This window comes from Notamacropus eugenii, chromosome 6, assembly GCF_028372415.1.
Source record: "Notamacropus eugenii isolate mMacEug1 chromosome 6, mMacEug1.pri_v2, whole genome shotgun sequence".
In the NCBI taxonomy this organism is placed as follows: domain Eukaryota; kingdom Metazoa; phylum Chordata; class Mammalia; order Diprotodontia; family Macropodidae; genus Notamacropus; species Notamacropus eugenii.
The window spans coordinates 40,104,979-40,118,444 of NC_092877.1; the positions used below are offsets into that span (position 1 = coordinate 40,104,979).

Below are 13,466 nucleotides of genomic sequence, written 5' to 3' on the forward strand. Positions count from 1 at the left end.
AGAGCACTGAATTCCACTGAATTAACTGTGGAACAATTGATTAGCACACTGTGCATGCACACGTATGCATTCGTATCCTCTTTTAAATTTGACTAGATAGTTTCCACACCAGGGCTGTGCCCTCAGTGGGAGAGGATTTGGGAGGATGGTGGGATGTGCAAATGAACCAAACTGAAGAGGATGTAAATAACTCAGGCACCTCCAACAGGAGGGATGGCCCCTCTTCCCTCCCTTTGCTCCCCCAAAGCTCTAGCCAAGCTAGACTTTTCTCTGTCTCCCATTTTCATCTTGCCTTCTCTCCCTATGCCCACGCCTTTGCTCACCCTATTCCCTGTGCCTGGAATGGGTGCTCCCCTTACCCTCCCTATCTAGTTGCTTAAAGTCCTTCCCTTCTTTCAAAGACCAGCTCAGAAGTTACCTCCACCAGGAAGTCTTCCCTGGTCACCTGGCCTCCTAGTGACTCTCCAGCTTCACATCACATGGTATTTTTAATCTGTACTCTCTCTCCTATCAAGTCATTTATAAGCCCATCCTTGCCAGGCTGGATTATAAATTCCTTGAAAGCAGCACCTGGGTCGTCCCTTTCTTTCTGTTCTTTCTTTCTTGCACATAATAATTTTTGCTGAACTGAATTGCTAGGACTGACAGAGACAGGGACAGAGAGCAAACCTTTCAGGCTATACAGTTTCAGAGACCTGTCATCAGTTAAATGTGGGAACCATATAAGAATCACAAACTATGAACGCCCAGAGCACTTTCATTTGATCAGGCGTGGAGACGTCCAGGTGGGTTGGCAGCACTGGGCACCTTGATGAAGACTACGAAACTGACCAAGAAAAGGGGCTTCCTACCCCCTTCTTTCTCCACCAGGGACAATGTCTGCTCACCTTTATAGTAGAACAAACAGTAATCTGCAAGCACAAACCACCTCCTCTTCCACAATCGCATTCCAGAGCTGTCCTACAAAGGAGAACAAGCCAATTCAGAGGGACGCAAGCACAGCCCTGCCCAGCCCACTGCTGCTGCGCAAGTGAAGCGGGTCAGTAAGGAAGCCTCACTGTAGCATTGGGAGAAATATAATAATGATACATTTCCATGGAACTCCAGGTTTACAAAGTGTCCTTCTCCCAACAACCCTGGCACGGAAGGAGTATGAGTAATATATCACGCCCATTTTATAGATGAAGAAACTAAGGTTCAGATGAGTTGACTAACTTACCCAGCGTAACGCTTCCCTTAATGCTCCAGACCAAGGGTGGAAATCTGCACCCTCAAGGCCATATGTGGCCCTCTAGGTCCTCAAGTGAGGCTCTTTGACTGAATCCAAACTTCCTAGAACAAATCCCCTTAATTAAAGGATCTGTCCTGTAAAACTTGGACTCAGGTAAAAGGCTGCACCCAAGGACCTAGAAGGCCACAAGTGGCCTCAAGGCCGCAGGTTCCCCACCCCTGCTTTAGATAAATGCTAGATTATGCAGATATGAGCTCCTAACCAAAAGCACTTTTTGAATGCGTCTATTACGTGGTCACCTCACGATAGGAACACTTTCTGAATTTTTTTTACTTTTTCTAGGGGAAGATCCCCCATTCCTGGTGCCCCTTCTCATTGCCTGAAGCCCTTACCTGTTTGTGCAACCAGCCTCTCACCACAACAGGGACATTGGGGTTCCTTCTGATAGACTGGTCCCTTTTCCCAAAGCTGTGGATTTTGCTAGTCTTGATAACCTAGGGGGAAAAAAATAACCTCAAGATTTTAATTAGAACATTAGGAAGGATTTAGATTTGATTCAAGAAAGAACGTCCCAGTGCCAGGAGCTATGGTCCCCCCCTTCCCCTGCCTTTTTTTAACAATAGCATCAAGGACTACCATTTGACTTTGAAACATGGAAGGCAGGGCAGTAATTTCCAGTCCTAGAAATGTATGGCTGCCACATGCAATGAACCTAAGAGGTAATGATCACCAAAAAGAGAAGTGAGACAGAAAGAGACTCCTAAGACCCAGAAAGATGGCCCTGGGCAGGCATGAGCCAGCAGAGAATCTCACAGGATTTACGGCTGGCCAGTCTGAAACTTAGAGCTCATTTAGTCTAACCCTGCCATTGAATTGAGGCCTAAAGAGGTTAAGTAACTTGCCATTAGCCAAGCCAGGTTTTGAGCACCAGTCTTTAGATTCCAGAGAGCTGGCTAAGTGGCACAGTGGATAGAGCACTGTGCTTGGAATCGGAAAGACTCATCTTCATGAGTTCAAATCCAGCCTCAGATACTTATTAGCTGTATGATCCAAGGCAAGTAATTTAACCATGTTTGCCTCCGTTTCCTCATCTGTAAAATGAGGTGAAGAAGGAAATGACCAAACCAATCCAATATCTTTGCCAAGAAAACTCCAAATGGGGTCACAAAGATTTGAACATGACTTAACAGCAACCAAAAAACAACTTTAGACTCCAGATCAAATGCTGCCAGCCACCACTAGCAAATAATGACCCCAATGTGTTCTCTGGTAGCCTGAAGCAGATACAGCCTGCTTAATCCACGACCACTCACACAAGGGATAGTGACTGGACCTGGAGCAAATTTTTGTGTTTTCTTGGGCAAATCACTTCCCTTCTCTGGGCTTATAACTTCCTTCAAAAACGTAAGGAGTTAGCTTCCAAAAGTCCCTTCCAGTTCTGAACTCCTATGGTTCTGTGGGATTTAACTTTGGAGATGTCTCCAGGTCCTCGCCCAGAGCCATGTGCACAGGATGGTCTCAATAAACACAGGTGCTAAAGATGAAAGAAAGATGCTACTTGCAGCTTTAATGGGCTGCACTGAACCCAAGCTCTTGGGTACAAAGAGGTAGGTACAGGTACTTCAGCCATACTAGAGTGAACCAGAAATCCAAGATACGGATTCCAGACTGAGACTGCTAGATCACTTGAGCTGAGGAGTTTGAAGCACAGTGGGCTAAAATTGACTGGGAGTCTGTACTGAATCTGGTACCAATATGATGAACCCCCAGGGAGTAGGAAGGACCACCAAGTTGTGTAAGGAGGTTCAAACCAGCCTAGTTGGGAAACAGAGAAGGCTCAAGCTTCAGAGCCAGATAGACAGCAGTGGGGTTGAGCCCATGAATAGCCACTATACTTCTAGCCAGGAGACTCAGCCTCAAAAGTAAGTCAATGAATGAATGAATAAATAAATAAATGCGATCAATAAATACAGCAAAAATTAAATAAGTAAATGAAATTGGACGATGGGTGGGAAAGTTCTCCAAAGAGTGTGACGCACTGTGCAAATAGGAGGGATCTTTCCAAAATTCTTGTCTGGACTCTGGCTTTCACCTGGACAGGCCATGGGCAAGGTTACAGAGAAGGAAAGGCACACCAGAGCCACCTGGGACTCACCCTTGGTCCTGATTTCATATCCAGAGTGGATGTAGTTCCGACCGTGGATGTCTCACTGACCATGCTGGAGGGTCTCTGGTTCATAAACTCTTGCTTTGACATATGCGGATTTGGCCTAAAGACAGAAGGGAGAAAGAACACAGTTAAACATGACAAGACTGACAGCTTCTACCTGAGAAAGGATCAGGGTCCATAGGAGGTGTAGTACAAACTCCCTTATAGCAGCACTGGATTGGAATCAGAAGAATCCTAACTTGGTCATTTCCTACTTTGATGACTTTGGGTAATCCGTTTAAACACCCTGGGCCTTAGTTTCTTCATCCATAAAAAGAGGGGCTTGGACTATTTGACCATTAAGGTCTCTTCAAGTTCTATGATCCTATGGTCCCTGTGGACTGACTGTGTGTAACTTTCTTCCCTCAGTTTCCCAACACTCCATCTGTCCATCAGCCAGACACAGTCAGCAGTGTTGGGTTGATAAACAGTGAATACATGCAGGTTCTTCAGACCATAGCTCTAGACCTATCAAGGACTTCAGAGACCAGATACTCCAACTCTTTCATTTTACAGAGGAGGAAACTGAGGCTCAGAGAACCTAGCGGTTTGTCCAGGATCTCACAAATTCTAAAGGTAAAGAGGCAGGATGGGACTCTATGCACTAGACAATAAGGAGACAGAAGGGCAGAATTACTCAGTCCTAATGGCCTCCCTCTCCATCCCAATCAAACACTCAAGGGACCCAAGCATCCCTCTTCCTGCCCTCCATGAGTGCACAGCCACTAACTGTCTGTTCTGTAGTCATCACTTGGCATTCAGTAATCCACCCCTTACACATACACACACCTCCATCTGCCCAGGATCCCAGAAAAAACTATTTATAATTAGTAACTAGAGATGATTCCTTGCTCCCTGCCCCCCTAAATACACACACATACAGAAATGCTTACATAAACGCCCACGGGGCCCACATCCCAAAATAGATCACATAACAAAGAATTCTATTCTGAGAACACTTGGTTCTCCCCAAAATAGAGCCTGCAAAGATGCTTAACCCTTTGTACGGCACCTGGAAAAGGAGGTGGGAACGCTAACTGAACATACCTTTGGACCAGAAGAAAAAAGAAAATGATTCTACTACTCCCTACAACACAGTTTCATTCAAGGAAGCCCACTCAGCCCCCTACCACCCCTTCCTGAAATCATCACAAGACACTGGCATTGAGGTCCTCCATCACCTGCCTCTGAAATGCCCTCACCCCCAGTGGGGACACTGTGGCAGCTGCAAACAGTCAGTGAAATGCCTCCAATGAAACTTCAATACTACTTGTTCATGACAAAACAAAGAAGTTAGCTCACGTCTCCCACCCAACTCACCAATCCTCCTGTCTCCCGAAGAGGAATCCTCCCTCTCAGCGGCAGAGCTCAAGCTCCGATAGATACTGGATTCTTGTTTACCACTTGCCCAGCGGGCAGGCAAGGGATGCTCAGTGCCAAACTGAGGCTCTCCACTTCGGGGCAGGTGGAAACCTGATCTTGCAGTCAGAGGCAGAGGCTGCCACACCCCTCCATGGCCTCGCAGGTTCACAGAGAAGAGATCCACTTAGACCCAGTCATTACCTGGGAAAATTGTCCAAGAGGAGCCCAAGGGAAGAGTCCCAGGCTCCAGCTGGGGATCCACTGATCCTCCAAACCACCCCTGGAATCAGGACAAGAGCTCTTGAGCCCCTAAGGACAGAGCTGGGACATCCTCCAACTCTTCACAGAAGCAGTCAGTTCACCCTATTCTCTGAACAAAGGCATGGGTAGATAGGAGACTTCTGGAGTGACCAGGGGGTCAGTTATTGCTGGCACTGGGTGGTAAGAGGCTTGCTTTCCACTAGGAGGGGGAAAAAAACCCAAAGCAAAAAGAAAAACCAAAAAACGTCACTGACTTCTTATCAGCTCAGGCACAAGCTTCCCAGATTCCCCACCCATTTTCTCCTTCCTAGCCAGGCTTTTGGTTACTTCTCTCCACTGAGAAAATGTCACTGAGTCCAAAACACTCATTTTGGGGACAGGCAGTGTTCAGCAAGGAAGCCAGTACAAATTCAGGAGGTGGGAAGGCATGTGGGAGGGTGCTGAGTCTGTCCCCTTGCCTCTAGGCAGGGCTGTTTCAAAAATGCTTTCTGTGGGCTTCCGCAATGGTCCCCTCCATCCCATAAGAGCCCCAAGGCTGGGAGAGAGGATGAATATTTATTCTACAGTCTCTCAGTTACTCTGTCTTTTGAGGGTCTGTGGAGACCCATCTCCTTTCCCTACACTAGATTCTGAGAATGTGAGTTGGTCAGTGTGACCTGTGACAAACTAAAAATCCTTCATCGACTGAATGGAGGTTATATTCCTGCAGTAGGAAGTGAGATAAAGAAGGAGTGGGGTAGATATCACTGAGTCTTCCTAAGTCAATCCACACTGAGATCCAGGCTAGGGAACAAGAGGTCTTCACTGACTCATGTCCTCCAATAACTATTTTAGCAAGAAGCAATAGAATATAGGGGAAGCTTGTGATGGCATTGGCCTGGGGTTCAAATCCCACTTTGGTCATTTACTAAGCTGTAAATAAGTAATTAGATAAGTCACAACCTCACTTTCTCAATCTGTCAAATGAAGTGTTGGAACAGACCTGTCCAGCTCTAGGAAACTATGAAACAATGGCTCTGTCATTCACAAGCTGAGTAACCTGGTGGGTAAGTCACTTCATCTCTCTTTTCCTCATCTTGTATAACAAAGTGGTTGGAATAGATGGGCTGTAAGGTATCTTCCAACTCTCAGTATATGTCCCTATGACATCAGCTCTGCCCCCAATGCCATACAAAAACACTTCTCTGATTTTCTATAGCCAGAGACCTAGAGAGTTCATTTGAAGTGAAATTTTCTCATCTAGACCTGACCCTACCTCCTCCTGCCTAATACCTCCTCTTCTTGCATTTTCTGGAAGCTTCCATACGCTAGGCTTATCTTCTTTATTTGGGCTGATTGCTAATCTCTAGCTTTCATGCATCCATCCATCTATCCATCCATTCATGCATCCATCCCTGTGACATTGGAGGTAAGAACAAGATACACTTGAGTAAGAACTTGCCCCTTCCTAATCTGTTGTGGAAGAGATGGGAGCACCAGGCATTCTACAGACTGAGTAGGGAGAGAAGGGGATGGGCACTGGGGAAGCCATTCCAAAGGACCATCACTCACCCCCATGATCCTCTTCCTGCCATGGCTCAACAATCACTGCCTCAGATCCAGTCCTGTTGCTCTAAACATTGAGATCCAGCTGTGGCTTAACTCCCAACTCCTTGTCCTCCAGGGTCCCATCTCAAAGAGTCTCAGTTTAAGCCCAGGGCTTAAAACTTGCCATAACCAATGATTCTCATGCAAAAGCCTGACTCTCATGTGAAAATTCTCTCTAAGATCTTCTAAAAGTGCTGAAATGAAATGGACCTCCAGGGAACCTGAACAAGGCCTTTGGGACACATGGGCTGAAGGGTCTGAGAGAGGATATATCCCAAGGTAATCCACTTTGTCTGAATAAGGGCTGTCCAAGGGAAGGGACCATGATCCACCACCCTCTTGGACCAGGGATCTCCCAAGGGCAGGGAGTTCCCATGGCTTCTTGTTATTTTAAACATCCCAGTAGCAAACAGTACAGGACAAGGATTTAAGTCTACATGGGACCTTAGAGATCATTTTGTCCAATTCCTTAATTGTGCAGATGATAAAAATGAGATTCAGCAAAGTTAAGCAACTCACTCCAAGTTCCTGGAGCAGAATTTAAAACTAGGCTTTCCTAACACCAAGCCTAGCATTCCATCTTCTATATCATGAAATGAGAGTATGGTTTCCCATACTCTTTGAAGGGGCCAGCACCCCACTGGATATCTATTCTAACAGGCTTAGTGGCTCAGTAAATAAGAGTGCTGGTCATGAAGGTGGGAGTTCAGGTCATGAAGACCTGAATTCAAATCCAACTTTAGACATTTATTAACTGTGATCCTAGGCAAGTCACTTAATTTGTTTGCCTCAGTTTCCTCACCTGTAAAATGGGGATAATAATAGCACACAGTTAATGAATATGATATGCCAGACACTGTGCTGAGTGTAAGAGATACAAAGAAAGCCCAAAGATAGTCCCTGTTCTCAAGGAGCTCACAGTCAATCTCCCAGGGCTATTGTGGGGACAAAATGAGATATCTGTAAAGTGCTTTACACACCTGAAAGAACTGTATAAATACTAGAGGCTGTTATTATTAACCATCAATCAATTCACTTTGCTGTTACATTTTGTAGGATCACTCTTGATCTTATAGTTCCTGGGCTTGGAGGAATCCAAACCAATTCACCCTCAGCTTTTTTGGGGTGGAAGATGTTCACCTACCCTGGTTTTTACAGAGAAACTTCTCAGTCCCCAAAAAGAAGAAATCTCTTGAGCTGAGATGGACATCTGTGGGAAAACTACACCGTCTATAAGCATCCATAGATGGCTTATAGCACATGCGTCACTGAGATCACTGGGAGGGAGGAAAGAGACAAGATGACAAGAAGAGCCACCAGACGCGCATCTCAGTGTCGTTCCATGAAGCCTATTAACGTAAAAGTCCATTTTCCGTGCTGAGATTCCTGAACCACAGTGGGATGATGCAAACAAAGACCTCTCTCTCCTTGTCTTAGGTTACAGGAATGTTGATTATTTGGCTGGTGGGTTGTGGGCTGAGGATAAAGAGTGAGCCAGAAAGTTAACTCAATAGTCCTCCCACTAAAAAGAGGGGAGGGGAGAAGGATATGAGAATCTATTTGTCTACAAAAGCTAGCAAGAAAAGGGTTTCCAAGCCTCTGAGCCTAGGCTTTGACCTTGGCTTGGCCAGTGATCTCTTATTTGACTAGATACAGGTGACTGTGTCCTTTATTTTCCCTTCTATAAAATGGAGGATCCCCTCTTAATTCTTACCTCTCAGTAGGTAACTAGGAAGTAGAAAAGGCAGATGCAAGACTCTAGGAAGAAAAGGTAGGATCATGGACCTAGAAGGGGTCTCAACAAGGGTGGGTTCGAGCCAGTTCAAGCTGGAATGAATGAGAGAGGAGGGAGGGAAGGAGAGAGAGAAAACGCTGACTGTTAAATTGTCAGGGTGAGCATTTACACCCTAGAAATAGGCAAAAACTACAAATGGAGGCTTGATTTATTGTTGTGTTGACTGTTGACTTATGAAAGTAAAGGAAAAACAATAATGCAGACTACTTTTTAATTTTTTTGGCAAGGCGGTTGGGGTTAAGATGGGTCACACAGCTAATAAGTGTCAAGTGTCTGAGGTCACATTTGAACTCAGATCCTCCTGACTCCAGGTCCAGTGCTTTATCCACTGTGCCACCTAGCTACCTGGAGATTACTTTCTAAAATGTGTCATGCATGCATTTTCCCCCTAGAGAATCAGTTGTTAAAGAATTTCCCATCACACCATTGCCCAAGAGGTCATCTGGTACAATCTCTCCTTGTGAAGATGAGGAAACTAAGATTCAGAGAAATGACATAACCTCAAAGGGACAGTAGAATTTAATCAATACTGAACAAAATTAATGTTAATAAAAATAAAAGGAGTTGATTCTTTAATCACAGGGTCTTTGGCTAACTGTTTTTCACTCGAGGTTATGATCAAATAAGATAAAATATACACTGTGTTTTGTAACCATCCCATTCTAAATAATTAGTTTTTTTTTTAATTATGAGCCAGGACACTGCCCTCAGGTACATAAAAAAAAAGGTCTCAGGCAGCAAGTCCTACAAAAAAACCCAATTCCATCTCCATGCTTTGGCTCATGTGGTCCTCCAAGGAATGTACAGGAATGTACATCTCCTCCATCTGGTCAAGTTCCTTTCTTTCGCTTTAAAGTGCGTTCCAGGTTTGACTCCCTCCATGAAGCCTTTTCTGAGATCCTCTCCTTTCCCTCCTCTTTCAGTTTCTTCAAACATTTCACTTCTATCTATCCTTTGCACTGAACATGTCATAGTGATGTGTGCCCATGTCCATCTGTCTGTCCAGATCAGAATCAGATTTAGAACTGAAAGGGCCTTTAGAGGCTGAGTGCCACCCCTTCATTTTGCAGAGGGAGAAGTAGAGGTGTCCTTTCTTTCTTGTTCAAATACTTATTAAGCATCATAGTGTGGAAAGAGGGCTGGAATTGGAGCCTGAGGACCTGGGCTTGAATTAGTTCTACCATCTAACTATTTACAGGACTTAGGATAAGTTATTTAATTTTTGAGGGCCTCAATTTTCTCATCTGTAAAAAATGAGGGGGCTGAGCCAGAAAACTTCTAAGGTCATTTCCAGACTCCACTATGTGAGAGGCGTTGTGCTCAGCACAGAGGACAGGATGACAAGGTGGAGCTGAGAAACAAAAAAGCCTGTGTCCAAAAGGGCTGCAGTCTCTCGGGGGAGAGGGGCAGAGACAGGACATGTATTGAAGTCTACATCTCTTCCCACCAATCAGCACAGAAATTCCTGGAGAGAAAGATTCATGTCAACTCTATGCCTACCACTGTGCCTGGAACTGAACTGAATCTCTGTCGAGTACAGGGGTTCTTAACATGGGGTCCCGTGAACTTGTACTTACTCTTAGAAGATTAGATTGCTCTGTCTCACACAGGTTGGAAGTCTGTAGTGGTCACTCAGAGGTCATATCCCACTACTGATCAGCCCAGGAACATGGATCAGTTTACAATTCCTTAGGCGGTTCCCAGGGGCTCCCCATATTGGTGCTGAACTTAGCGCAGACATCCCAATCTTCAGAGGCCACTGTAGCTCAGGGCCCCTAAATATAGGATTTCCACCAGTCTCAGCCTCCCCAGTATTGGGAGGACAGGTGCGCACCACCACACAAGGTCAACTTGAATTTTTTTCCCTTTAATATTTTGGAAATCTTTCAATATCATTAATTTCTCTTCTAATACTATGTATTTTATTTTATGCATTTAAAAATATGACAAGAGTTCACTGGAATAAGCTTTACCAGACTGCCAAAAGGGGAAAGGGACCCCAAAGGTTAAGATGCCTTGATCCAGTATCATCCTCTGGGAAAAACAAACCCCTTGTAGGTCACACACAGCAAGCACAGATTAGTGTACGTAGGGAGGCACTGGAATTTGTATTACACTGAAAACAGCAGACTGCCCAGTTTCTGTAAACATAAACACACACACACACACACACATAGACGCACATGCATGCACATGTGTATACTGTTTTACCATTAGAAAACACTACCAACCGAATTGCACTTGGAGACTTCAGAATTTAAATTAAACTCACGGTTTGTTTTATTTCCATGGTACCCTTTCTCCAGAGAACTCAAGCTGTCATACAATTAACTTCAAAAAACAGCAAATATTTTCTATAAACAGTTCCATAAACCCTTTCCATGAGGCTTGTTAGGCTGATAAGCAGCTGCTGGCTGGGGGCTCAGTGAAGTCCCCACAGGGTCCCTAGCACAGAGCCATCCCATTCTGGCCTGGGAAGGCATGGGATGGGGGATGGGGGATGGGGGAGGAAACAGAGGCAGCATGGGGACCACTGAAGCTAAGTGTCATTAAACAACACCTGTAGCTCACCAATTGCTCAAAAAAGAGGCTCACACCTTTGTGCTTTGTGTTACAGGAATCACACACAGCTCATTTGAAATAATTGAGACACTGGAGGAGGGAGGGGGCAGAAAACCCACAGACAAATGACACTGAATTCTTTAAGGCAACTCAAGCATGTTCACACCCACTGTTTTAAAAGGTTTGGAGGAAAAAGAAAAAGGAAGATAGAATAAGCAGTAGGGAAAGAAGGAGGTAAATGTCCCAGGCCCAGACACCAGACAGACTGCCAACGCCTCCTTTAAACTCCCAACACCCCGGGGGGAAACTGTCTGATACTGGGTCCCATTCACCCCAGGTCCCCCACACTTATTACTCAATTCTCACTTTCAGTGTGCCGCCTTCTCCAACCTCCCAATTTCTTCTGTATGTCTACACTGTCTCTGCCTCCCCACCTCCCTCCCTCCCAAACCACTGCACACACACACACATACATACACACACATCTCATCCCTGTGGGGAGACAGCCAGCCCAAACAGCATCACCTCACTTGGCAAAACAGCATCTGGTAGGCAGCCAGACACACATGCCTCTTTCGGATCTGGCTCCCCTATCTCGGCCTTGGGAAGCTCAGTTCTCTTTCATGACCACCGCACCCCCGATCACCAACATCTCCCATACATCCATTTTCTGGGGTGCATCTAAGTCAGAAATTCTTAACCTTTTTATTTCTAGGAGACCTTCTAGAAGACTGGTGAAGCCTATGGATCCCTTGTAGGGATCGTGGTTATAAGGGTACACAGGATTACAAAGAAAACCAGTCAACATCCAAATACAGTTATGAAGATATTTTTTAAAAAACCAAGTTCATACACCCAGGTTAAAAATCCCTGACCTAAGCAAAGTAGGACAGAGCAAACATAAGGTAACGGGACAAGGGAAAAACAGGATTCCACTTGTAGGATGCCTGTCCACACAAAACTAGACAGAACCATAAGCTTTTTCACCTAACCCAAGAGTGAGGGTTTAGCAGCCATGAAGTGGTTGATGTGTTTCCCTAGTGATCTATCAAGACGGTTGCCTCCAGTAGGATCATGCCCCCAAACCAAGCCTCTCCTCCGTACATAACAGTGCCGAAAATCAAACTAACACCCACCCAGATTCTGGGCAGCACCACAGTCATCCACCTACCTGCTCATTTCATTCATGGCACCACCTCCTCTAGGTAGGAAAACTAAACGTCTCAAGTTTCTGCATCTGCATTTCAGGTGTCTCAGTTTCTCCCCCATTTTCCTGCTGCCATGGTAACCAAATGCAACAGGCAAAGGCAGCCCCAGACAGACTGTCTCGCGAGGCCTGGTACTGGCTGGATCAGCCATAGTCACCCACAGCCTGACAAACCAGCAGGAAGGGATGCTGACAATCTGAGCTGGCTATGCATTCTGTACAGCCCCCAAGAGGCCTCTGGAGAAGGCAATGACTCTTCCTGGACTCAAAAGTCTCATGTCAGGACTAGAGTCACAACATTTAGCAGCTTCTAGCAGAGATCACCAGAAACCCATCAGCTTCTACCTCTTGACCCTGTCACTACAATGCACCTGTCCAGAATAGCTAGTGTACACATACACACACACACACACACACACGCCTGCCATTCCATTGCCTTGCCTGCAGAAATAACTGGGTTATAACTGGGGAAAAAAATTATTAAATAGGCAAATACATCTGTTTCTGCCAAAGAGACCCAAATCTTTAAAACTTGTGTATGTCCCTGTCCTGAATAGCACCAGTGACATATTCAGTCAAGGATAGAAAATGTGGCTTCTTACTAAATATCCAAGTAAGAAATTCATTGGGTGGCTCAGATCTCAGACAGAAGGCCCTGGTTCTTCCCATCCATGGAGCTCTTAGAGCACTAAAGGACAGGCAGGCCCAGCTACCTCCCTAGGGAGGAGGCTCCAATTTGAACATCTATCCTTTCAAAAAGCCTTTGTGAGGACAGGGAGCTACAGAACTTGCAGAATGACAACTCCCGAGTCTCACTCCAGCCCCAAATTCTCCCCAGAGCCTGGTGAATGCTCAGTATACAAAGACTGTTGCCAGTCACACCCCTGCTCCATTGCTCCTGGGCTTTTCTCCTCTTTGCTGAGGATGGCAGAGGCCTTTGTGATCAGCTCCCAGGCAGCATGGTAACAAGGGTGCCCATTAATGAAAGTGCTGCACACCCAAAGCACCTCCCAATGAGACTTCCCCTCACACTGAAGTTTCATCTCAAAATTTAAATCTCCAGCTTCATGACACCTCTAATAAGGCTCCCTGTAGCACCCTTCCCATCTTTTTTCCCCCAAGAAATGAATAATGCCTCAAGAATTTGAGGACCAGACCCAGCCTCGAGGAGAGGTAGGGGGTACTGGATTAGAATCCAGTCAGGGAAATTCTCCTACAAAATTAATGAAGCAGAGGACAGAAGTGAAAAGTC

At 45.5% G+C, this 13,466-nt stretch overlaps 1 protein-coding gene across 11 annotated transcripts in view; it reads right to left on the bottom strand.

Moving 5' to 3' along the window:
* PLEKHA7 (pleckstrin homology domain containing A7) overlaps positions 1 to 13,466 on the bottom strand; it is a 256,560-nt gene that overhangs the window by 75,109 nt on the left and 167,985 nt on the right. For all 11 annotated transcript variants that reach the window (XM_072619562.1, XM_072619558.1, XM_072619564.1 and 8 more), the window contains 3 exons: positions 3,387 to 3,501; positions 1,624 to 1,725; positions 888 to 960 (listed from right to left, as the gene is read on the bottom strand). In XM_072619562.1, the coding sequence (XP_072475663.1) occupies positions 888 to 960; positions 1,624 to 1,725; positions 3,387 to 3,501 (290 nt within the window). The remainder of the gene's footprint in view (positions 1 to 887; positions 961 to 1,623; positions 1,726 to 3,386; positions 3,502 to 13,466) is intronic.